General features: G+C 55.9%; 1 protein-coding gene across 3 annotated transcripts in view; it reads left to right on the top strand.

The window, feature by feature from the left end:
* The window catches only part of ANKRD52 (ankyrin repeat domain 52), a 51,526-nt gene that overhangs the window by 21,037 nt on the left and 4,783 nt on the right, over positions 1 to 25,706 (top strand). Inside the window, exons 15-25 of one of the 3 annotated variants that reach the window (XM_032093987.1) lie at positions 2,480 to 2,596; positions 4,472 to 4,583; positions 7,166 to 7,237; positions 8,661 to 8,862; positions 11,181 to 11,268; positions 17,799 to 17,916; positions 20,879 to 21,098; positions 22,390 to 22,477; positions 23,439 to 23,522; positions 23,645 to 23,790; positions 23,925 to 24,007. In XM_032093987.1, coding sequence (XP_031949878.1) covers positions 2,480 to 2,596; positions 4,472 to 4,583; positions 7,166 to 7,237; positions 8,661 to 8,862; positions 11,181 to 11,268; positions 17,799 to 17,916; positions 20,879 to 21,098; positions 22,390 to 22,477; positions 23,439 to 23,522; positions 23,645 to 23,790; positions 23,925 to 24,007 — 1,330 coding nt within the window. The remainder of the gene's footprint in view (positions 1 to 2,479; positions 2,597 to 4,471; positions 4,584 to 7,165; positions 7,238 to 8,660; positions 8,863 to 11,180; positions 11,269 to 17,798; positions 17,917 to 20,878; positions 21,099 to 22,389; positions 22,478 to 23,438; positions 23,523 to 23,644; positions 23,791 to 23,924; positions 24,008 to 25,706) is intronic. The other 2 variants (XM_032093988.1, XM_032093989.1) reach the window with 2 other exon arrangements.

Genomic DNA, 25,706 nt, shown 5'->3' with positions numbered 1-25,706 from the left:
TGGGCACTGGGCACCAGGGGGGCACTGGGGAGTGGGCACCAGGCACTGGTGGTACTGGGGCACTGGGCACTGGTGGCACTGGGGGGGCACTGGGGGGGCACTGGGGAGCAGGCACCAGGCACTGGTGGTACTGGGGCACTGGGGGGGCACTGGCCACCAGGGGGGCAATGGGGAGTGGGCACCAGGCACTGGTGGTACTGGGGCACTGGGCACTGGTGGCACTGGGGGGCACTGGGGGGGGCACTGGGGAGTGGGCACCAGGCACTGGTGGTACTGGGGCACCGGGCACCGGGCACTGGGGGGCACTGGGGGGCACTGGGGGGGCACTGGGGGGGCACTGGGGAGTGGGCACCAGGCACTGGTGGTACTGGGGCACTGGGGGCACTGGGCACTGGGGGGGCACTGGGGAGCGGGCACCAGGCACTGGTGGTACTGGGGCACTGGTGGTACTGGGGCACTGGGGGCACTGGGCACTGGGGGGCACTGGGGAGCGGGCACCGGGCACTGGTTGTACTGGGGCACTGGTGGTACTGGGGCACTGGGGGCACTGGGCACTGGGGGGCACTGGGGAGCGGGCACCAGGCACTGGTGGTACTGGGGCACTGGGCACTGGTGGCACTGGGGTGGCACCGGGCACTGGGGGTAGCACGGCGGGCACCGGAGCACTGGGCACTGGGGGTGGCATGGCGGGTACTGGGGGCACTGGGCATTGGGGGCACTGGGGAGCGGGCACTGGGCACTGGGGGCACTGGTGGCACTGGGGTGGCACTGGGGCACTGAGGAGCACTGGGGCACTGGGGGGCCACCGGCCACCAGGGGGGCACTGGGGATGGCACGCTGGGCACTGGGGGTACTGGGCACTGGGGGCACCGGGCACTGGGGGCACCAGGCACTGGGGGCATTGGGCACTGGTGGCACTGGGGGTGGCACGGTGGGCACCGGGTGGCACTGGGCCCTGGTGGCACTGTGGGGCACTGGGGCACTGAAGAGTGGGCACTGGGCACTGGGGGGATACTGCTGGTACTGGTGGCACTGGGGGCACTGGGGTGGAACTGGGGGCACTGGGGGTGGCACTGGGGTCACTGGGATGGCACAGGTGGCACAGGGTGGCACTGGGGGGTGGCACTGGGGGGTGGCACAGGGTGGCACAGGGTGGCATTGGGGGGGTGGCACTGGGGTGGCACTGGGGTGGCACAGGGGTGGCACAGGTGGCACAGGGTGGCACTGGGGGGGTGGCACTGGTGGCACAGGGGTGGCACTGGTGGCATAGGATGGCACAGGGTGGCACTGGGGAGGTGGCACTGGTGGCACAGGGGTGGCACAGGGTGGCACTGGGGGGGCACTGGGGGGTGGCACTGGTGGCACTGGGGGGGTGGCACAGGGTGGCACTGGTGACACAGGTGGCACTGGGGGGGTGGCACAGGTGGCACGGGGGTGGCACAGGGTGGCACTGGGGGGTGGCACTGCTGGCACAGGTGGCACAGGGGTGGCACAGGGTGGCACTGGGGGGTGGCACTGGTGGCACAGGGGTGGCACTGGGGAGGTGGCACTGGTGGCGCAGGGGTGGCACTGGTAGCACTGGTGGCACAGGGTGGCACTGGGGGGGCACTGGGGAGGTGGCACTGGGGAGGTGGCACTGGTGGCACAGGGTGGCACTGGGGGGGCACTGGGGAGGTGGCACTGGGGGGGTGGCACAGGTGGCACAGGGGTGGCACAGGGTGGCACTGGGGGGTGGCACTGGTGGCACAGGGGTGGCACTGGGGAGGTGGCACTGGTGGCACAGGGGTGGCACTGGTGGCACAGGGGTGGCACTGGGGAGGTGGCACTGGTGGCACAGGGGTGGCACTGGTAGCACTGGTGGCACAGGGTGGCACTGGGGGGGCACTGGGGAGGTGGCACTGGGGAGGTGGCACTGGTGGCACAGGGTGGCACTGGTAGCACTGGTGGCACAGGGTGGCACTGGGGGGGCACTGGGGAGGTGGCACTGGGGAGGTGGCACTGGTGGCACAGGGGTGGCACTGGTAGCACTGGTGGCACAGGGTGGCACTGGGGGGCACTGGGGAGGTGGCACTGGGGAGGTGGCACTGGTGGCACAGGGGTGGCACTGGTAGCACTGGTGGCACAGGGTGGCACTGGGGGGGCACTGGGGAGGTGGCACTGGGGAGGTGGCACTGGTGGCACAGGGTGGCACTGGTAGCACTGGTGGCACAGGGTGGCACTGGGGGGGCACTGGGGAGGTGGCACTGGTGGCACAGGGTGGCACTGGGGGGGCACTGGGGAGGTGGCACTGGGGAGGTGGCACTGGTGGCACAGGGTGGCACTGGGGGGGCACTGGGGAGGTGGCACTGGGGAGGTGGCACTGGTGGCACAGGGTGGCACTGGTGGCACAGGGGTGGCACTGGTGGCACAGGGTGGCACTGGGGAGGTGGCACTGGGGAGGTGGCACTGGTGGCACAGGGTGGCACTCAGCCGTCCCCAGGGCGCCGTGCCCGGCTCAGGTGCCCCCTGTGCCCCCCAGGGCGGAGGCTCCGGCCGGGAGCGGCCACGGCAGCGCCGAGGAGCCGCTGCGGGAATCCCGCAGGAAGGAGGCGTTCTTGTGAGTGCCGCACCGGGAATGCCGGGAATACTGGGAATGCTGGGAATACTGGGAATGCCGGGAGTGCCGGGAGCACTGGGAACACCGGGAACACTGGGAATGCCGGGAGTGCCGGGAACACCGGGAACACTGGGAGCACTGGGAACCCCGGGGACCCTGGGAACACTGGAAACACTGGGAACACCGGGAATGCCGGGAGTGCTGGGAACACTGGGAGCACTGGGAACACCAGGAACACCAGGAATGCCAGGAATACCGGGAGTGCTGGGAACACCAGGAATGCTGGGAACACTGGGAACACCGGGAACCCCGGGAATGCTGGGAACACCGGGAACACTGGGAATGCTGGGAATACCGAGAGCACTGGGAACCCTGGGAACCTTGGGAATCCCGGGAATACTGGGAACACTGGGAATCCGGGAACCCCAGCAATACTGGGAATACTGGGAGCACTGGGAGCCCTGGGAACCTTGGGAATCCCGGGAACGCCGCTCCCGGCCCCTCATTTCCCCGGGAATCCCTCCCCCCACAGCCCCATTCCCATTTTCCCAGGATTTCCTCTCTCCAAAGCCCGAATTCCTCTCCCCAGCCCCTCATTTTCCCGGGAATTCCTCCCCCCAGAGCTCCATTCCCATTTTTCTCAGGAATTCTTCTCTCCAGAGCCCAAATTCCTGTCCGAGGCCTCATTTCATTGGGAATTCCTCTTTCCAGAAGCTCATTTCTCTGGGAATTCCTCTCCCCAGAGCTCCCTTCCCATTTTTCCCAGGAATTCTTTCTCCAGCCCCTCATTTTATTGGGAATTCCTCTCCCCAACTCCTCATTTTTCCTGGGAATTCTTGTCTCCAGAGCTCCATTCCCATTTTTCCTGGGAATTCTTTCTCCCCAGAGCCTGAGTTCCTCTCCCCAGCCCCTCATTTTCCCGGGAATTCCTCCCCCCAGAGCTCCATTCCCATTTTTCTCAGGAATTCTTCTCTCCAGAGCCCAAATTCCTGTCCGAGGCCTCATTTCATTGGGAATTCCTCTTTCCAGAAGCTCATTTCTCTGGGAATTCCTCTCCCCAGCCCCTCGTTTTCTGGGACTTCTTGTCTCCGGAGCCCCATTCCCATTTTTCCTGGGAATTCCTCTCCCCATTCCCATTTTCCCAGGAATTCCTCTCTCCAGAGCCCAAATTCCTCTCCCCAGCCCCTCATTTCTCTGGGAATTCCTCTCCCCATTCCCATTTTTCCCAGGAATTTCTCTCTCCAGAGCCTGAATTCCTCTCCCCATTCCCATTTTCCCGGGAATTCCTTTCCCCATTCCCATTTTCCCCGGGAATTCCTCCCCCCAGAGCCCCATTCTCATTTCTCTGGGAATTCCTCTCCCCATTCCCATTTTCCTGGGAATTCCTCCCCCAGAGCCCCATTCTCATTTCTCTGGGAATTCCTCTCCCCATTCCCATTTTCCTGGAAATTCCTCTCCCCATTCCCATTTTCCCGGGAATTCCTCTCTCCAGAGCCCAAATTCCTCTCCCCAGCCCCTCATTTCTCTGGGAATTCCTCTCCCCATTCCCATTTTTCCCGGGAATTCCTCTCCCCATTCCCATTTTCCCAGGAATTCCTCTCTCCAGAGCCCAAATTCCTCTCCCCATTCCCATTTTCCCAGGAATTCCTCTCCCCATTCCCATTTTCCTAGGAGTTCCTCTCTCCAGAGCCCAAATTCCTCTCCCCATTCCCATTTTCCAGGAATTCCTCCCCTCCCCAGCGAGCAGAGCCCCTCCCTCCATCTCTGGGCTCCTTCCCACGGGATTCCCGCCCCTCTCTGGGATCCACCCGGGATCTTTCCTTACAAATGTCTTCTGGTTTTTTCTCTCCCACCTTTTCCATGGATTCCCGGCAGCTGCTTGGAATTCCTGCTGGACAACGGGGCCGACCCTTCCCTGCGGGACAGGCAGGGCTACACGGCCGTGCACTACGCCGCCGCCTACGGCAACCGCCAGAACCTGGAGCTGGTGAGCGGCTCTGGGGAAGGCTCGGGAATGGTCGGGAACACCTTGGGAATGCCTCGAGAATGGTTGGGAATGGTCGGGAGTGGTCGGGAATGGTCGGGAATGGTTGGGGATGGTCAGGAATGGTTGGGAGTGGTTGGGGATGGTTGGGAATGGTCAGGAATGGTTGGGGATGGTCAGGAACACCTCGGGAATGGTCGGGAATGGTTGGGGATGGTCAGGAATGGTTGGGAATGGTCGGGAATGGTTGGGGATGGTTGGGAATGGTCAGGAATGGTTGGGGATGGTCAGGAACACCTCGGGAATGGTTGGGAATGGTCGGGAGTGGTCAGGAATGGTCGGGAATGGTCGGGAATGGTTGGGGATGGTCAGGAATGGTTGGGAATGGTTGGGGATGGTTGGGAATGGTCAGGAATGGTTGGGGATGGTCAGGAACACCTTGGGAATGGTCGGGAATGGTTGGGGATGGTCAGGAATGGTTGGGAATGGTCGGGAATGGTTGGGGATGGTTGGGAATGGTCAGGAATGGTTGGGGATGGTCAGGAACACCTCGGGAATGGTTGGGAATGGTCGGGAGTGGTCAGGAATGGTCGGGAATGGTTGGGAATGGTTGGGAGTGGTCGGGAATGGTTGGGGATGGTCAGGAATGGTCAGGAATGGTTGGGGATGGTCAGGAACACCTTGGGAATGGTTGGGAATGGTTGGGGATGGTTGGGAGTGGTTGGGGATGGTTGGGAATGGTCAGGAATGGTTGGGAATGGTTGGGGATGGTTGGGAATGGTTGGGAATGGTTGGGAGTGGTCGGGAGTGGTCGGGAGTGGTTGGGGATGGTTGGGAATGGTTGGGAATGGTCGGGAATGGTTGGGGATGGTCAGGAACACCTTGGGAATGGTTGGGAATGGTTGGGAATGGTTGGGAATGGTTGGGAGTGGTCGGGAGTGGTTGGGAATGGTTGGGGATGGTCAGGAATGGTCAGGAATGGTTGGGGATGGTCAGGAACACCTTGGGAATGGTTGGGAATGGTTGGGGATGGTTGGGAGTGGTTGGGAATGGTTGGGAATGGTCAGGAATGGTTGGGAATGGTTGGGGATGGTTGGGAATGGTTGGGAGTGGTCGGGAGTGGTCGGGAGTGGTTGGGGATGGTTGGGAATGGTTGGGAATGGTCGGGAATGGTTGGGGATGGTTGGGAATGGTCAGGAATGGTTGGGGATGGTTGGGAATGGTTGGGAATGGTCGGGAATGGTTGGGGATGGTTGGGAATGGTCAGGAATGGTTGGGGATGGTCAGGAACACCTTGGGAATGGTTGGGAATGGTTGGGGATGGTTGGGAGTGGTTGGGAATGGTTGGGGATGGTTGGGAATGGTCAGGAATGGTTGGGGATGGTCAGGAACACCTCGGGAATGGTTGGGAATGGTCGGGAGTGGTCAGGAATGGTCGGGAATGGTCGGGAATGGTTGGGAGTGGTTGGGAATGGTTGGGAATGGTTGGGGATGGTCAGGAATGGTCAGGAATGGTTGGGGATGGTCAGGAACACCTTGGGAATGGTTGGGAATGGTTGGGGATGGTTGGGAGTGGTTGGGAATGGTTGGGAATGGTTGGGAGTGGTCGGGAGTGGTTGGGAATGGTTGGGAATGGTTGGGGATGGTTGGGAATGGTTGGGGATGGTTGGGAGTGGTTGGGAATGGTTGGGAATGGTTGGGAATGGTTGGGGATGGTTGGGAATGGTTGGGGATGGTCGGGAACGCCTTGGGAATGCTCAGCTCTGGGCGGGGAGAGCACCAGGGACAGATGCCATGGGCTCCTGCTGGGTCCTGGAAGGGTTCTGGGGGTGTTCAGGGCTCGTTCTGGGTCCTGGAAGGGTTCTGGGGGAGTTCTGGGCTCGTTCTGGGTCCTGGAAGGGTTCTGGGGGAGTTCTGGGCTCATTCTGGGTCCTGGAAGGGTTCTGGGGGAGTTCTGGGCTCATTCTGGGTCCTGGAAGGGTTCTGGGGGAGTTCTGGGCTCATTCTGGGTCCTGGAAGGGTTCTGGGGGAGTTCTGGGCTCGTTCTGGGTCCTGGAAGGGGGCCCAGCGTGCCCAGCCGTGGCCGTGGCTCCTGGGGAGCCGCTGGAATCTCCGGGAGGAGCTGGAGAGGAACAATCGGAGCCGAGCTGGAATCTGAAATGGGAAAAACTGGGAAAAAGGAGCGGGGGGAGGGGAGGGGACCTGAGTCAGGAATTTGGGGAATTCTCTTCCCTTTGGAAAAGCAATTCCGGACAATTCCTTTGGAATTCTTTCGGAGCTCCCCAAAACCGCCTTGGGGAGGGGGATGGGGATTGGGGCTGGGAATGTCACATCCCGAATTTCCCAGGCTTTGGATCGGGGTTCCTGCTCCCTCCGGGGCTCCCCGGGAGCGGGGCTGGGCGTGGAATGCTCCGGGATCCCTCCTGGATCCTTCCTGATCCCTCCTGATCCCTCCTGGATCCCTCCTGATCCCTCCTGGATCCTTCCTGATCCCTCCTGATCCCTCCTGGATCCCTCCTGATCCCTCCTGGATCCCTCCTGGATCCCTCCTGATCCCTCCTGGATTTGGGATTTTCCCCTTGCAGCTCCTGGAAATGTCTTTTAACTGCCTGGAGGACGTGGAGAGCAGCGTCCCCGTCAGCCCTTTGCACTTAGCTGTGAGTACCTGCAGGGTCCTGGAAGGGTGTTCTGGGTGTTCTGGGTTCTTTCTGGGTCCTGGAAGGGTTCTCAGGGAGTCCTGGGACCCTGCAGGGTCCTGGAAGGGCTCTGGGGGAGACATTTCTGGTGGGGATACTTTTGGCTCCCTGGGGGACACTCCTGACCACCTGAGCACCACTTTGACCACCCCAACCTCCATTTGACCAGCCCGAGCACCACTTTGACCACCCAACCTCCATTTGACCAGCCCGAGCACCACTTTGACCACCCCGAGCACCACTTTGACCACCCCGAGCACCACTTTGACCACCCCGAGCACCACTTTGACCACCCCAACCTCCATTTGACCACCCCAACCTCCACTTTGACCACCCAAGCTCCACTTTGACCACCCAACCTCCATTTGACCACCCCAACCTCCACTTTGACCACCCCGAGCACCACTTTGACCACCCAACCTCCACTTTGACCACCCAACCTCCACTTTGACCACCCAAGCTCCACTTTGACCACCCAACCTCCATTTGACCACCCCAACCTCCACTTTGACCACCCAAGCTCCACTTTGACCACCCAACCTCCATTTGACCACCCCAACCTCCACTTTGACCACCCAAGCTCCACTTTGACCACCCAACCTCCACTTTGACCACCTCAACCTCCACTTTGACCACCCAAGCTCCACTTTGACCACCCAACCTCCACTTTGACCACCCCAACCTCCACTTTGACCACCCAAGCTCCACTTTGACCACCCTGAGCTCCACTTTGACCACCCCGAGCACCACTTTGACCACCCAACCTCCATTTGACCACCCCGAGCACCACTTTGACCACCCCGAGCACCACTTTGACCACCCCAACCTCCACTTTGACCACCCAAGCTCCACTTTGACCACCCAACCTCCATTTGACCACCCCGAGCACCACTTTGACCACCCCAACCTCCACTTTGACCACCCCAACCTCCACTTTGACCACCCAACCTCCACTTTGACCACCCAACCTCCACTTTGACCACCCCAACCTGCACTTTGACCACCCAACCTCCACTTTGACCACCCCAACCTCCACTTTGACCACCCCAACCTCCACTTTGACCACCCCAACCTCCACTTTGACCACCCAACCTCCACTTTGACCTCCCAACCTCCACTTTGACCACCCAACCTCCACTTTGACCACCCAACCTCCATTTGACCACCCCAACCTCCACTTTGACCACCCAACCTCCATTTGACCACCCCGAGCACCACTTTGACCACCCAAGCTCCACTTTGACCACCCCAACCTCCACTTTGACCACCCAACCTCCACTTTGACCACCCAACCTCCACTTTGACCACCCAACCTCCACTTTGACCCCCCCTCCACGTGCCCCCCCCGCGATCCCCTCTCCATCCACGCCCCTCTCCCCGCCAGGCCTACAATGGTCACTGTGAAGCCCTCAAGGCCCTGGCCGAGACGCTGGTGAACCTGGACGTGCGGGACCACCGGGGCCGCACCGCGCTCTACCTGGCCACCGAGCGCGGCTCCACCGAGTGCGTGCAGGTGCTCACCAGCCACGGCGCCTCCGCGCTGCTCAAGGAGAGGAAGAGGAAGTGGACTCCTCTCCACGCCGCGGGTGAGCGCCCAGGGCCACCGAGAGCAGCCCCTCCGAGCCACCGTGGCTCTTCCCGAACCCCTCGGGATGAGCCCTTTTCCCGTGGGGTTTGGCCCGTCCTGGCTCTTCGTTGGCCTCGTTTTCTCTCTTTTGCTCGGCCCTGGTTTTTCTTTGTTCGGTTTTTCCTCGCTCTTGGTTTCCTCATCTTTGGTTTCCTCGTCCCTCGTGTTTTTTCTGTTTGCCTGTTCCCTTTTCTCCTGGTCCCTGTTTTGTTCATCCCTGTTTTCCTCACCCTTCTTTTCCTCATTTCTCTTTTCTTCCTCCCTCTTTTCTTCCTCCCTCTTTTCTTCCTCCTTCTTCCTCCCTCTTTTCCTCCCTCCTCCTTTCCTCATCCCTCTTTTTTTTCCTCATCCCCCTTTTTTCTCACCCCTCTTTTCCTGATCTCTCTTTTCCTTGTCCCTCTTTTTTTCCCCCCATCCCTCCTTTCCTCATCTCTTTTTTTCCTCATCCCCCTTTTTTTCTCTCTCTTTTCTTCCTCATCTCTCTTTTCTTCCTCCCTCTTTTCCTCCCTCCTCCTTTCCTCATCCCTATTTTTTTCCTCATCCCTTTTTTCCTCGTCCCTTTCATCCTGCTCCCTCTTTCCTCATCCCTCTTTTCCTCACCTTTTTCTCATCCCTCTTTTCTTCATCCCCCTTTTTTTTCCTCATCCCTCTTTTCCTGATCCCTCTTTTTCTTTTCTCACCCCCCCATTTTTTTCTCCATCTTTTCCTCATCCCTGTTTTCCTCATATCTCCTGTCCTCACCCCCCTTTTTTTTCTCCCTCTTTTCCTCACCCCTCTTTTCTTCCTCCCTCTTTTCCTCCCTCCTCCTTCCCTCATCCCTATTTTTTTCCCCATCCCTCTTTTCCTCATTCCTTTCATCCTGCTCCCTCTTTTCCTCATCCCTCTTTTTCTCACCCCTCTTTTCCTGATCTCTCTTCTCCTCATCCATCTTTTCTGTCCCCCATCCCTCTTTTTTTTCTCATCCCTCTTTTTTTTCCTCACCCTTTTCCTCATCCCTCTTTTCCTGATCCCACTTTTTTTCCTCATCCCTGTTTTCCTCTTGCCTCCTGTCCTCATCCCCCTTTTTTCTCTCCCTCTTTTCTTCCTCCCTCTTTTCCTCCCTCCTTTCCTCATCCCTATTTTTTTCCCCATCCCTCTTTTCCTGTTCCCTTTTATCCTGGTCCCTCTTTTCCTCATCCCTCTTTTTCTGACCTCTCTTTTCCTCACTCCTCCTGTCCTCATCCCTCTTTTTCTCATCCCTCTTTTCCTGATTCCCCTTTTTTTTCCTCACCCCTCTTTTCCTCACTCCTCTTTTCCTCACCCCCTTTCTTTTTTTATCCCTCTTTTCCTGATCCCTCTTTTTTTCCTCATCCCCTTTTTTTCTCCCTCTTTTCCTCACCCCTCTTTTCTTCCTCCCTCTTTTCCTCCCTCCTCCTTTCCTCATCCCTCTTTTTTTTTTTTCCATCCTTCTTTTCCTGACTCTTTTCATCGTGGTCCCTCTTTTCCCCATCCCTCTTTTCCTGATCCCTCTTTTTTTTCTCATCCCTCTTTTTTTTCTCATCCCCCCTTTTTCTCCCTCTTTTCCTCATCTCTCTTTTTTTCCTCATCCCTCCTTTCCTCATCCCTCTTTTTTTTCCCCATCCCTCTTTTCCTGATCCCTTTTTTCCTGATCCCTCTTTTCCTCACCCCACTTTTTTTTCCTCACCCCTTTTCTTCATCCCTTTTCCTCATTCCTCTTTTTCTCATCCCTCTTTTACTGGTCCCCCTTTTTTATCCTCATCTCTCTTTTCCTCATCCCCCTTTTTTTTCCTCATTCCTCTTTTCCTGATCCCTCTTTTCCTTCTCACCTCTCTTTTTCTCATCCCTCTTTTTTTTCCTCACCCCCCTTTTTTTTCCTCCCTCTTTTCCTCACTCCTCCTGTCCCCATCCCTCTTTTCCTCATCCCCCTTTTTTTCCTCACCTCTCTTTCCCTCATCCCTCTTTTTTATCCCCATCTCTCTTCTCCTCATCCCCCTTTTTTCTCTCCCTCTTTGCCTCACTCCTCTTTTTTTCCTCTTTTCCTCACTCCTCCTCTCCCCATCCCTCTCTTTTTTCCCATCCCTCTTTTCCTCATCCCCCTTTTTTTCCTCACCTCTTCTTTTCCTCATCCCTCTTTTTTATCCCCATCCCTCTTTTATCCCCATCCCCCTTTTTTCCCCCATCCCTCTTTTTTTTCCCCCATCCCCCTTTTTTATCCCCATCCCTCTTTTCCTCATCCCCTTTTTTCCTCACCTCTCTTTTCCTGGTCCCTGTGTCCAGCTGCCAACGGGAACACGGATTCCCTGCACCTCCTGATCGACAGCGGGGAGCGGGCGGACATCACCGACGTCATGGACATCCACGGCCAGTGAGTGCCCTCGGCGTCGCCCTGGCACCTCCAGAGCTGCCCTGGCACCTCCAGAGCCTCCCTTGCTCCCTCCAGAGCCTCCCTGGCACCTCCAGAGCTGCCCTGGCACCTCCAGAGCCTCCCTTGCTCCCTCCAGAGCCACCCTGGCACCTCCAGAGCTGCCCTGGCACCTCCAGAGCTGCCCTGGCACCTCCAGAGCCTCCCTTGCTCCCTCCAGAGCCACCCTGGCACCTCCAGAGCTGCCCTGGCCCCCTCCAGAGCCTCCCTGGCACCTCCAGAGCCTCCCTGGCACCTCCAGAGCTGCCCTGGCTCCCTCCAGAGCCTCCCTGGCACCTCCAGAGCTGCCCTGGCACCTCCAGAGCCTCCCTTGCTCCCTCCAGAGCCACCCTGGCACCTCCAGAGCTGCCCTGGCCCCCTCCAGAGCTGCCCTGGCACCTCCAGAGCCTCCCTGGCACCTCCAGAGCTGCCCTGGCCCCCTCCAGAGCTGCCCTGGCCCCCTCCAGAGCCTCCCTGGCACCTCCAGAGCTGCCCTGGCCCCCTCCAGAGCCTCCCTGGCACCTCCAGAACCTCCCTGGCTCCATCCAGAGCCTCCCTGGCACCTCCAGAGCCTCCCTGGCACCTCCAGAGCCTCCCTGGCCCCCTCCAGAGCCACCCTGGCACCTCCAGAGCTGCCCTGGCTCCATCCAGAGCTGCCCTGGCACCTCCAGAGCCTCCCTGGCCCCCTCCAGAGCCACCCTGGCACCTCCAGAGCCTCCCTGGCTCCATCCAGAGCCTCCCTGGCACCTCCAGAGCCTCCCTGGCCCCCTCCAGAGCTGCCCTGGCCCCCTCCACAGCCACCCTGGCACCTCCAGAGCCTCCCTGGCACCTCCAGAGCTGCCCTGGCCCCCTCCAGAGCTGCCCTGGCTCCATCCAGAGCCTCCCTGGCACCTCCAGAGCTGCCCTGGCTCCCTCCAGAGCCTCCCTGGCACCTCCAGAGCCTCCCTGGCACCCTCCAGAACCTCCCTGGCTCCATCCAGAGCCTCCCTGGCACCTCCAGAGCCTCCCTGGCACCCTCCAGAACCTCCCTGGCTCCATCCAGAGCCTCCCTGGCACCTCCAGAGCCTCCCTGGCCCCCTCCACAGCTGCCCTGGCCCCCTCCACAGCCACCCTGGCACCCTCCAGAGCCGCCCTGGCACCTCCAGAGCTGCCCTGGCACCCTCCAGAGCCTCCCTGGCACCTCCAGAGCTGCCCTGGCTCCATCCAGAGCCTCCCTGGCACCCTCCAGAGCCACCCTGGCTCCATCCAGAGCCACCCTGGCACCCTCCAGAGCCACCCTGGCTCCATCCAGAGCCTCCCTGGCACCCTCCAGAGCCACCCTGGCACCTCCAGAGCTGCCCTGGCACCCTGGGCGGGGCAGGAGAACACGAGGAAGGTTCTCTGAGAGCCCTCCGTGAATTCCAGCCCAGGCAGAGCCGGCGGGAATTCGGGAAATTCCTGGGATTTCCTGGGTTCGTTCGTGGGATTTTGGGAGTTTATTCATGGGATTTATTGAATTTATTCATGGGACTTATTGAATTTATTTATGGGATTTATTGAATTTATTTATGGGATTTTGGGAGTTTATTAATGGAATTTATTGAATTTATTAGTGGAATCTATTGAGTTTATTCATGGGATTTATTGAGTTTATTAATGGAATTTTTTGAATTTATTCGTGGAATTTAGTGAATTTATTTATGGGATTTATTGAGTTTATTCGTGGGATTTATTGAGTTTATTTATGGGATTTATTGAGTTTATTACTGGAATTTAGTGAATTTATTTATGGAATTTATTGAGTTTATTAGTGGAATTTATTGAATTTATTCATGGGATTTATTGAGTTTATTCATGGAATTTATTGAGTTTATTAGTGGAATTTTGGGAGTTTATTTGTGGAATTTATTGTATTTATTAGTGGAATTTTGGGAGTTTATTTGTGGAATTTACTGAGTTTATTTATGGAATTTGGTGAATTTATTAGTGGAATTTATTGAGTTTTTTCATGGAATTTCGGGAGTTTATTTGTGGAATTGATTGAGTTTATTCATGGAATTTGGGGAGTTTATTCATGGAATTTATTGAATTTATTAGTCGAATTTAGGGAGTTTATTCATGGAATTTACTGCATTTATTTATGGAATTGATTTGCTTTATTTATGGAATTTATTGAATTTATTAGTGGAATTTATTTAGTTTTTTAGAGGAATTTACTGAGTTTATTAGTGGAATTTAGGGAGTTTATTAATGGAATTTATTGAATTTATTAGTGGAATTTATTGAGTTTTTAGTGGAATCTAGGGAGTTCATTTGTGGAATTTATTGCATTTATTGGTGGAATTTATCGAATTTATTAGTGGAATCTATTGAGTTTATTAATGGAATTTATTGAATTTATTAATGGAATTTATTGAGTTTATTCATGGAATTCACTGAATTTGTTTATGGCATTGATTGCGTTTATTTATGGAATTTATTGAGTTTATTAGTGGAATCTATTGAGTTTATTAATGGAATTTATTGAATTTATTAATGGAATTGATTGAATTTATTAGTGGAATTTACTAAATTTATACATGGAATTTACTGAGTTTATTTATGGAATTTATTGAGTTTATTAGTGGAATTTATTGAATTTATTCATGGAATTGATGGAATTTATTAGTGGAATTTAGGGAGTTTATTCATGGGATTTATTGAGTTTATTGATGGAATTTAGTGACTTTATTTATGGAATTTATTGAGTTTATTAATGGAATTTACTGAATTTATTAGTGGAATCTATTGAGTTTATTTATGGAATTTACTGCATTTATTAGTGGAATTTAGGGAGATTATTTATGGAATTTACTGAATTTATTAATGGGACTTATTGAGTTTATTAGTGGAATTTAGGGAGTTTATTCGTGGAATTTACTGAGTTTATTCATGGAATTTATTGAATTTATTTATGGGATTTATTGAGTTTATTTATGGAATTTACTGAATTTATTAGTGGAATTTATTGAGTTTATTAGTGAAATTTATTGAATTTATTAGTGGAATTTAGGGAGTTTATTCATGGAATTTACTGGGTTTATTCATGGAATTTATTGAATTTATTAGTGGAATTTATTGAATTTATTAGTGGAATTTACTGAGTTTATTTATGGAATTTACTGAATTTTTTAATGGGATTTATTGAGTTTATTTGTGGAATTTACTGAGTTTATTAGTGGAATTTTGGGAGTTTATTCATGGAATTTACTGAATTTATTAGTGGAATTTACTGAGTTTATTAGTGAAATTTATTGAGTTTATTCATGGAATTTACTGAGTTTATTTATGGAATTTATTGAATTTATTAGTGGAATTTATTGAATTTATTAGTGGAATTTAGGGAGTTTATTAGTGGGATTTATTGAGTTTATTAGTGGAATTTAGGGAGTTTATTCATGGAATTTACTGAGTTTATTCATGGAATTTATTGAATTTATTAGTGGAATTTAGGGAGTTTATTCATGGAATTTACTGGGTTTATTCATGGAATTTACTGAGTTTATTCATGGAATTTATTGAATTTATTAGTGGAATTGATTGAGTTTATTAGTGGAATTTCGGGAGTTTATTAATGGAATTTACTGAATTTATTCATGAATTTATTGAATTTATTTAAGGGATTTATTGAATTTATTAGTGGAATTTTGGGAGTTTATTAATGGAATTTACTGAGTTTATTCATGGAATTTATTGAATTTATTTATGGGATTTATTGAGTTTATAGATGGAATTTACTGAGTTTATTCATGGAATTTACTGAGTTTATTTATGGAATTTATTGAATTTATTAGTGGAATTTATTGAATTTATGAGTGGAATTTATTGAGTTTATTCATGGAATTTATTGAGTTTATTAGTGGAATTTACTGGGTTTATTCATGGAATTTATTGAATTTATTAGTGGAATTGGTTGAATTTATTAGTGGGATTTATTGAGTTTATTAGTGGGATTTATTGAGTTTATTAGTGGAATTTAGGGAGTTTATTCATGGAATTTACTGGGTTTATTCATGAAATTTATTGAATTTATTAGTGGAATTTATTGAATTTATTAGTGGAATTTATTGAGTTTATTCATGGAATTTATTGAGTTTATTAGTGGAATTTACTGGGTTTATTCATGGAATTTATTGAATTTATTAGTGGAATTGGTTGAATTTATTAGTGGGATTTATTGAGTTTATTAGTGGGATTTAGGGAGTTTATTCATGGAATTTACTGGGTTTATTCATGGAATTTATTGAATTTATTAGTGGAATTGATTGAATTTATTAGTGGGATTTATTGAGTTTATTCATGGAATTTACTGAATTTATTCATGAATTTATTGAATTTATTTAAGGGATTTATTGAGTTTATTTATGGAATTTATTGAATTTATTAGTCGAATTTAGGGAGTTTATTCATGGGATTTATTGAGTTTATTGATGGAATTTCCGGAGCTTTTCAATGGCATTTATTGAGTTTATTGATGGAATTTCGGGAGTTTTTTATGGGATTTATTGAGTTTATTGATGGAATTTCGGGAGCTTTTGGATGGAATCCCAGCAGGGCACTGAGGGCTGGAAGGAGACTTTAAGAGCAGCTCCCCCTCCCCCTTCCCAGCTCTTCCTTGTCCTTCCCGAGGCTGCCGGGATTTGGGAATGGGCTCGGCTCGGCCCTCCTTGTTCTCTGCACCTGATGAACGTTTTCGGTTCCATTTGCATTTGCATTCTTTAGTTAAAACTTTGAATTTGTTCCTGCTTAAATATCCCGGCGGCATCGCCTGCATTCCTGATTGTCCCTCCCCATTCCTGATTGTCCCTCACCTGCATTCCCAGTTAACCCACACCATTCCCAGTTAACCCACACCATTCCCAGTTATCCCTCACCATTCCCAGTTACCCCTCACCTCCATTCCCAGTTATCCCTCACCATTCCCAATTACCCCTCACCTCCATTCCCAGTTATCCCTCACCTCCATTCCCAGTTATCCCTCACCATTCCCAGTTATCCCTCACCTCCATTCCCAGTTATCCCTCACCATTCCCAGTTATCCCTCACCTCCATTCCCAGTTATCCCTCACCATTCCCAATTACCCCTCACCTCCATTCCCAGTTATCCCTCACCTCCATTCCCAGTTATCCCTCACCGTTCCCAGTTATCCCTCACCTCCATTCCCAGTTATCCCTCACCATTCCCAAATATCCCACACTATTCCCAGTTCTCCCTCCCCATTCCCAGTTGTCCCTCACCTCCATTCCCAGTTATCCCTCACCATTCCCAGTTATCCCTCACCTCCATTCCCAGTTCTCCCTCCCTATTCCCAGTTACCCCCACCATTCCCAGTTTTCCCTCACCATTCCCAGTTATCCCTCACCATTCCCAGTTATCCCTCATCTCCATTCCCAGTTATCCCTCCCCATTCCCAGTTATCGCACACCATTCCCGATTATCCCTCACCTCCATTCCCAGTTATCCCTCACCATTCCCAATTGTCCCTTGCCATTCCCAGTTGTCCCTCACCTCCATTCCCAGTTACCCCCACCATTCCCAGTTCTCCCTCCCCATTCCCAGTTAGCCCCACCATTCCCAGTTATCCCTCCCCATTCCCAGTTACCCCCACCATTCCCAGTTATCCCTCCCCATTCCCAGTTACTCCACACCGTTCCCAGTTCTCCCTGCCCATTCCCAGTTCTCCCTCCCCATTCCCAGTTCCCCCCACCATTCCCAGTTGTCCCTCACCTCCATTCCCAGTTCCCCCCCCCCATTCCCAGTTACACCCACCATTCCCAGTTCCCCCCCCCATTCCCAGTTGTGCCACCCTTGGCAATTCCAGCCGGCTGCAGTTGGCCCTGCTGGACACGGGGAGAAGCTCCGAGCCCCCAAACCCGGCCCCGCAATCCCAGCGCAGCCGGGCCCCGCTGGGGCTGGGGAGCCGCGGAATTCCCGAATCCCAAACCCGCTTTCCATGCCCACCGTGCCCCTTTTCCAAACCCACCGTGCCCCTTTTCCATGCCCACCGTGCCCCTTTTCCAAACCCACCGTGCCCCTTTTCCATGCCCACCGTGCCCCTTTTCTGCACCCACCGTGCCCCTTTTCCGTTCCCACTGTGCCCCTTTTCCGTGCCCCTTTTCCGTGCCCCTTTTCTGCACCCACCGTGCCCCTTTTCCATTCCCACCGTGCCCCTTTTCCGATCCCACCATGCCCCTTTTCTGCACCCACTGTGCCCCTTTTCCGATCCCACCGTGCCCCTTTTCCATGCCCACCGTGCCCCTTTTCCATGCCCACCGTGCCCCTTTTCCAAACCCACCGTGCCCCTTTTCCGATCCCACCGTGCCCCTTTTCTGATCCCACCGTGCCCCTTTTCCATGCCCACCGTGCCCCTTTTCCGTGCCCCTTTTCCGAGCCCACCGTGCCCCTTTTCCATGCCCGCCATGCCCCTTTTCCGTGCCCCTTTTCCATGCCCACCGTGCCCTTTTCCGTGCCCCAGGACCCCGCTGATGTTGGCCATCATGAACGGCCACGTGGACTGCGTCCACCTCCTGCTGGAGAAGGGATCCACGGCCGACGCCGCGGACAAGAGGGGCCGCACCGCGCTGCACCGAGGGGTGAGCGCGTCCCCGAGGGGCCCCGGGCTCCGGCCACGCGAGGGTCCCCACGGAGGGAACGGGATCCCCACGGAGGGAACGGGATCCTCACAGGGGGAACAGGATCCCCACGGAGGGAACGGGATCCCCACGGAGGGAACGGGATCCCCACAGAGGGAACGGGATCCTCACGGGGGGAATGGGATCCCCACAAGGGGAATGGGATCCCCATGGAGGGAACGGGATCCTCACAGGGGGAACGGGATCCCCACAGGGGGAACGGGATCCTCACAGGGGGAACGGGATCCCCACGGGGGGAACGGGATCCCCACGGAGGGAATGGGATCCCCACAGAGGGAATGGGATCCCCATGGAGGGAACGGGATCCTCACAGGGGGAATGGGATCCCCACAAGGGGAATGGGATCCCCATGGAGGGAACGGGATCCTCACAGGGGGAATGGGATCCCCACGGAGGGAACGGGATCCTCATGGGGGGAATGGGATCCCCACGGAGGGAACGGGATCCTCATGGAGGGAATGGGATCCCCATGGAGGGAACGGGATCCCCACGGAGGGAATGGGATCCCCACGGGGGGAACGGGATCCTCACAGGGGGAATGGGATCCCCACGGGGGGAACGAGATTCCCACGGGGGGAACGGGATCCTCACAGGGGGAACGGGATCCCCACAAGGGGAATGGGATCCTCACAGGGGGAATGGGATCCCCATGGAGGGAATGGGATCCCCATGGAGGGAACGGGATCCTCACAGGCGGAACGGGATCCCCACGGAGGGAATGGGATCCCCACGGGGGGAACGGGATCCTCACAGGGGGAATGGGATCCCCACGGGGGGAACGGGATCCTCATGGAGGGAATGGGATCCCCATGGAGGGAATGGGATCCCCACGGAGGGAACGGGATCCCCACGGAGGGAATGGGATCCCCACGGGGGGAACGGGATCCTCACAGGGGGAATGGGATCCCCACGGGGGGAACGGGATCCTCATGGAGGGAATGGGATCCCCATGGAGGGAATGGGATCCCCACGGAGGGAACGGGATCCCCACAGAGGGAACGGGATCCTCACAGGGGGAATGGGATCCCCACAGGGGGAACGGGATCCCCACGGAGGGAATGGGATCCTCATGGAGGGAACGGGATCCCCATGGAGGGAATGGGATCCTCACAGGGGGAATGGGATCCCCACGGAGGGAACGGGATCCTCACAGGGGGAATGGGATCCTCACAGGGGGAATGGGATCCCCTCCCGGAGAGAGGGAAAAGGGCGTTGGATGAGCTGGGCTGAGGGTGGGGGTGTCCCTGAAGGTGGCAGTGTCCCCGAGGGTGGCAGTGTCCCTTAGGGTGGTGTCAGTGAAGGTGGGGGTGTCCCTTAAGGTGGCAGTGTCCCTTAGGGTGGCAGTGTCCCTGAAGGTGGCAGTGTCCCTTAGGGTGGCAGTGTCCCCGAGGGTGGCAGTGTCCCTTAGGGTGGCAGTGTCCCCGAGGGTGGCAGTGTCCCCGAGGGTGGCAGTGTCCCTGAAGGTGGCAGTGTCCCTTAGGGTGGCAGTGTCCCTGAGGGTGGCAGTATCCCTGAGGGTGGCAGTGTCCCTGAGGGTGGCGGTGTCCCTGAGGGTGGCAGTGTCCCTTAGAGTGGCAGTGTCCCTGAAGGTGGCAGTGTCCCTGAGGGTGGCAGTGTCCCTTAGGGTGGCAGTGTCCCTGAAGGTGGCAGTGTCCCTTAGGGTGACGGTGTCCCTGAGGGTGGCAGTGTCCCTCAAGGGTGGCGGTGTCCCCGAGGGTGGCAGTGTCCCTGAAGGTGGCAGTGTCCCTTAGGGTGGCGGTGTCCCTGAAGGTGGCAGTGTCCCTTAGGGTGGCAGTGTCCCCGAGGGTGGCAGTGTCCCCGAGGGTGGCAGTGTCCCTTAGGGTGGCAGTGTCCCCGAGGGTGGCAGTGTCCCCGAGGGTGGCAGTGTCCCTGAAGGTGGCAGTGTCCCTTAGGGTGGCAGTGTCCCTGAGGGTGGCAGTATCCCTGAGGGTGGCAGTGTCCCTGAGGGTGGCAGTGTCCCTTAGAGTGGCAGTGTCCCTGAAGGTGGCAGTGTCCCTGAGGGTGGCAGTGTCCCTTAGGGTGGCAGTGTCCCTGAAGGTGGCAGTGTCCCTTAGGGTGGCAGTGTCCCTTAGGGTGGCAGTGTCCCTGAAGGTGGCAGTGTCCCTTAGGGTGACGGTGTCCCTGAGGGTGGCAGTGTCCCTCAAGGGTGGCAGTGTCCCCGAGGGTGGCAGTGTCCCTTAAGGTGGCAGTGTCCCTGAAGGTGGCAGTGTCCCTGAGGGTGGCAGTGTCCCCGAGGGTGGCGGTGTCCCTGAGGGTGGCAGTGTCCCTTAGGGTGGCAGTGTCCCCGAGGGTGGCAGTGTCCCTTAGGGTGGCAGTGTCCCTTAGGGTGGCGGTGTCCCTTAGGGTGGCAGTGTCCCTTAAGGTGGCAGTGTCCCTGAAGGTGGCAGTGTCCCCGAGGGTGGCAGTGTCCCTTAAGGTGGCAGTGTCCCTGAAGGTGGCAGTGTCCCTTAGGGTGGCAGTGTCCCTTAGGGTGGCAGTGTCCCTCAAGGGTGGCGGTGTCCCTGAGGGTGGCAGTGTCCCTGAAGGTGGCAGTGTCCCCGAGGGTGGCAGTGTCCCTTAAGGTGGCAGTGTCCCTTAGGGTGGCAGTATCCCTTAGGGTGGCAGTGTCCCCGAGGGTGGCGGTGTCCCCGAGGGTGGCAGTGTCCCTTAGGGTGGCAGTGTCCCTCAAGGGTGGCGGTGTCCCTGAGGGTGGCAGTGTCCCTGAAGGTGGCAGTGTCCCCGAGGGTGGCAGTGTCCCTTAAGGTGGCAGTGTCCCTTAGGGTGGCAGTATCCCTTAGGGTGGCAGTGTCCCCGAGGGTGGCGGTGTCCCTGAGGGTGGCGGTGTCCCTTAGGGTGGCAGTGTCCCTGAAGGTGACCCCGTGCTGCCGTGTCCTGTCCCCAGGCCGTGACCGGCTGTGAGGATTGCCTGGCTGCTCTGCTGGACCACGATGCCTTTGTTCTGTGCCGGGATTTCAAGGGCCGGACCCCGATCCACTTCGCCTCAGCGTGCGGCCACCTGGAGGTCCTGCGGACCCTGCTGCAGGCAGCGCTCTCCACTGACCCCCTGGACTCCGTGGTGGACTACAGCGGCTACTCACCCATGCACTGGGCTTCTTACAGTGGTGAGAGCCTTGCCTTCCCTCTGGAAACAGGGAAATCCAGGTTATCCTCAGCCCCCTCCTGCTGCTTCGGGAGTTTTCCTGCTGGAAAGGGTGGTAGGAGTCCACGAGGGAGATTCTGACCCCGTCAGGTTCCTTAAAAAAAAAATACTGGAATGGGAAAGGAGCTGTTCCAGAGCAGCTTCCTGCAGGATTTGTGGGATGGCAGCAGGTGGGACTGAGAATGGGGATGGGGAAATCCAGGTTATCCTCAGCCTCCTCCCGCTGCTTGGGGAGTTTTCCTGGTGGAAAGGGTGGCAGGAATCTGAGAGGGAGATTTTTTCCCCCTGTCAGGCTCCTTCAAAAAGGGCTGGAATGGGAAAGGAGCTGTTCCAGAGCAGCTTCCTGCAGGATTTGTGGGATGGCAGCAGGTGGGACTGAGAGTGGGGATGGGGAAATCCAGGTTATCCTCAGCCTCCTCCCGCTGCTTGGGGAGTTTTCCTGGTGGAAAGGGTGGCAGGAATCTGAGAGGGAGGCTCCCAGATCTGTCAGGCTCCCTAAAAGAGGATTGGAATGGGAAAGGAGCTGTTCCAGAGCAGCTTCCTGCAGGATTTGTGGGATGGCAGCAGGAAGGGATGTCCCTGTGGGAGCTGTGAGTCCTTCAGGGGCTGTGTGGGATTAGAAACCTCCTCAAGCTGCTGCCAGCAGGGAAATGGATCCTCTGCCCCTGTGCCAGGCACTGGAAGGGGTTGGGCACCTCCTTTGGGCCTCTGGCTCTTCAGGCAGCTCTTCTCTACTGGTGAGGCCACACCTGGGTCCAGTTCTGCCCCTCACGGCCACAGGGACACTGAGGGGCCGGAGCGTGGCCAGAGCTGGCCAAGGGCTGGGCCAGCAGGAGAAGGGTCTGGAGAACTCCTGAGGGAGCTGGGAAAGGGGCTCAGCCTGGAGCGAAGGAGGCTCAGGAGGGACCTTTTCACCCCACAACTCCCTGACAGGAGAGCGGAGCCGGCTGAGGTCAGGCTCTGCTCCCAGGGAGCACCAGGATGAGAAATGGCCCCAGATTCCTCCAGGAGAGGGTCACGATGGACAGCAGCAGGAATTTCCTCATGGGAAGGGTGGTCAGGCTTTGGAACAGCCCAGGAGGGACTGGAGTGCCCATCCCTGGAGGTGTCCAAGGAAGGGCTGGACGTGGCACTTGATGCTCTGGGAGGGCTTTTCCAGCCTCAGGGATTCAGGGATTCTGTGAGGTGCCTTCAATCCCTGTGCTCCAGGGAGCCCCGGTGCTGACCCCGTTGCTGTCCCTCTCTCTCCTCAGGGCACGAAGATTGTCTTGAATTGTTACTTGAACACAACCCGTTTGCGTACCTAGAAGGAAACCCCTTTACTCCATTGCACTGTGCAGTGTAAGTGACACCCCAAAAAACCGTTCTGGGCCTTGGATCCCCTGGGATGTGCTAAAGGAGGGGTTTTATCCCAAAAATAATTCCAGGCCTTGGAGCCTCTGGGATGTGCTGGAAGGGGAGTTTTACCTCAGACAATTCCAGGCCTTGGAGCCCCTGCGATGTGCTGGAAGGGGAGTTTTACCCAAAAAAATTCCAGGCCTTGGATCCCCTGGGATGTGCTGAAAGGGGAGTTTTACCTCAGACAATTCCAGGCCTTGGAGCCTCTGGGATGTGTTAAAAGGGGAGTTTTACCCCAAAAACAATTTCTTAAGGAATCCACAGGCCCTTGAGCCTCTGGGATGTGCTGAGGGGCCCAAAATAACTCCAGGCCTTGGAGGCCCTGGGATGTGCTGGAAGGGAAGTTTTACTCCAAAAACAGTTCCAGGCCTTGGAGTCTCTGGGATGTGCTAAAAGGGGAGTTTTACCCCAAAAAATTTCCAGGCCTTGGAGCCTCTGGGATGTGCTGGCAGAGGAGTTTTACCTCAGACAATTCCAGGCCTTGGAGTCTCTGGGATGTGCTGGAAGAGGAGTTTTACCTCAGACAATTCCAGGCCTTGGATCCCCTGGGATGTGTTGAAAGGGGAGTTTTACCTCAGACAATTCCAGGCCTTGGAGTCTCTGGGATGTGCTGGAAGAGGAGTTTTACCTCAGACAATTCCAGGCCTTGGAGTCTCTGGGATGTGCTGGAAGGGGAGTTTTACCTCAGACAATTCCAGGCCTTGAATCCCCTGGGATGTGTTGAAAAGGGAGTTTGACCTCAGACAATTCCAGGCCTTGGATCCCCTGGGATGTGTTGAAAAGGGAGTTTTACCTCAGACAATTCCAGGCCTTGAATCCCCTGGGATGTGCTGCTCTCATCCCAACCTTGCTGCTGCTTTTCCCAGCCCTTTTCCTAACTTCCCTTCTCATCCCATTCCCACAGAATTAACAACCAGGACGGCACTGCTGAAATGCTGGTGGAAGCATTAGGTGCCAAGATTGTTAATAGCAGAGATGCCAAAGGAAGGTGAGCCCAGCCTTGTCCCCTCCTTGGCACCCCAGCTGTCCCTCCCACGCCATTCCTGCCAGGATCACGCCGTTCCCTCCTCCTGAGCCGCTGGGTTTGTGGTTTGTTTTTGGCCTCCCCAGGACACCCCTTCACGCTGCTGCCTTTGCAGACAACGTCCATGGTTTACAGCTGCTCCTGCGCCACCAGGCCGAGGTGGACACGGCGGACAAGCTGGGCAGGACCCCCCTCATGGTGGCTTCGGAGAACGGGCACACGGCAGCAGTGGGTGGGTGCTGGCAGAGCTGCCCAGAGCCTCGGATCCTGTGGGGGACAGAGGTGTCCTCGCTGCTGGCGGGCACGTGGGGGACGTCGTCGTGCTCTGGGTGGCTTCTCCTCAGCGGTTCCTTCTCGTCCTTGCAGAGTTCCTGCTGTTCCAAGCGAAAGCAAATATAACTGTGCTGGATGTCAACAAGAACACAGCTCTTCACCTGGCCTGCAGCAAGGTAGGCACGTGGCGGAGGGGGTGGCACTGGCACCGTGTCACCGTGGTGGGCTGGCACTGCCCGGCTGCTCTGCACAGACACACCCAGGGGGGTTTTGGAGCAGCTCAGGTGGCACAGAGCTGTCTGTGTTTTTCCTGGGGAGGAATTTCCAGGGTCATTTCCATGCCTGGAAGTGCCTCAGGCTGGGTTGGATGGGGCTGGGAGCAGCCTGGGATGGGGAGAGGTGTCCCAGGGGTGGATTGGGATGGGTTTGTGGGGAAGAGAAGGATCCAGAGAGACCTTCCAGTGCCTGAAGGGGCTCCAGGGAGACCTTCCAGCACCCAAAGGGGCTCCAGAGAGACCTTCCAGTGCCTGAAGGGGCTCCAGGGAGACCTTCCAGCACCCAAAGGGGCTCCAGGGAGACCTTCCAGTGCCTGAAGGGGCTCCAGGGAGACCTTCCAGCACCCAAAGGGGCTCCAGGGAGACCTTCCAGTGCCCAAAGGGGCTCCAGGGAGACCTTCCAGTGCCCAAAGGGGCTCCAGGGAGACCTTCCAGCACCCAAAGGGGCTCCAGGGAGACCTTCCAGTGCCTGAAGGGGCTCCAGGGAGACCTTCCAGTGCCCAAAGGGGTTCCAGGGAGACCTTCCAGTGCCTGAAGGGGCTCCAGGGAGACCTTCCAGTGCCCAAAGGGGCTCCAGAGAGACCTTCCAGTGCCCAAAGGGGCTCCAGAGAGACCTTCCAGTGCCTGAAGGGGCTCCAGGGAGACCTTCCAGTGCCCAAAGGGGCTCCAGAGAGACCTTCCAGTGCCCAAAGGGGCTCCAGAGAGACCTTCCAGTGCCCAAAGGGGCTCCAGGGAGACCTTCCAGCACCCAAAGGGGCTCCAGGGAGACCTTCCAGCGCCTGAAGGGGCTCCAGGGAGACCTTCCAGTGCCCAAAGGGGCTCCAGAGAGACCTTCCAGTGCCCAAAGGGGCTCCAGAGAGACCTTCCAGTGCCCAAAGGGGCTCCAGGGAGACCTTCCAGCACCCAAAGGGGCTCCAGGGAGACCTTCCAGCGCCCAAAGGGGCTCCAGGGAGACCTTCCAGCACCCAAAGGGGCTCCAGGGAGACCTTCCAGTGCCCAAAGGGGCTCCAGGGAGACCTTCCAGTGCCTGAAGGGGCTCCAGGGAGACCTTCCAGTGCCCAAAGGGGTTCCAGAGAGACCTTCCAGTGCCCAAAGGGGCTCCAGGGAGACCTTCCAGCACCCAAAGGGGCTCCAGGGAGACCTTCCAGCACCCAAAGGGGCTCCAGGGAGACCTTCCAGTGCCTGAAGGGGCTCCAGGGAGACCTTCCAGTGCCCAAAGGGGCTCCAGGGAGACCTTCCAGTGCCTGAAGGGGCTCCAGGGAGACCTTCCAGTGCCCAAAGGGGCTCCAGGGAGACCTTCCAGTGCCCAAAGGGGCTCCAGGGAGACCTTCCAGCACCCAAAGGGGCTCCAGGGAGACCTTCCAGTGCCCAAAGGGGCTCCAGAGAGGTCTTCCAGTGCCCAGAGGGGCTCCAGGAAATCTGGAGAGGGACTTTGAACAAGGGCCTGGAGTGATGGGAAAAGGGGAATGGCTTTACAGCGACACAAAGCAGGGTTAGGTGGGATTTTGGGAAGAAATTCCTCCCTGAGAGGGTGGTGAGACCCTGGGATGGACTTCCCAGAGGATTTCCCATGCCTGGAAGTAGCCCAGGCTGGGTTGGA

Source organism: Corvus moneduloides, chromosome 30 (genome assembly GCF_009650955.1).
Source record: "Corvus moneduloides isolate bCorMon1 chromosome 30, bCorMon1.pri, whole genome shotgun sequence".
Lineage (NCBI taxonomy): Eukaryota > Metazoa > Chordata > Aves > Passeriformes > Corvidae > Corvus > Corvus moneduloides.
The sequence above is the reverse complement of the archived record's forward strand: the minus strand, read 5'-3'. Positions and strand labels throughout refer to the sequence as shown.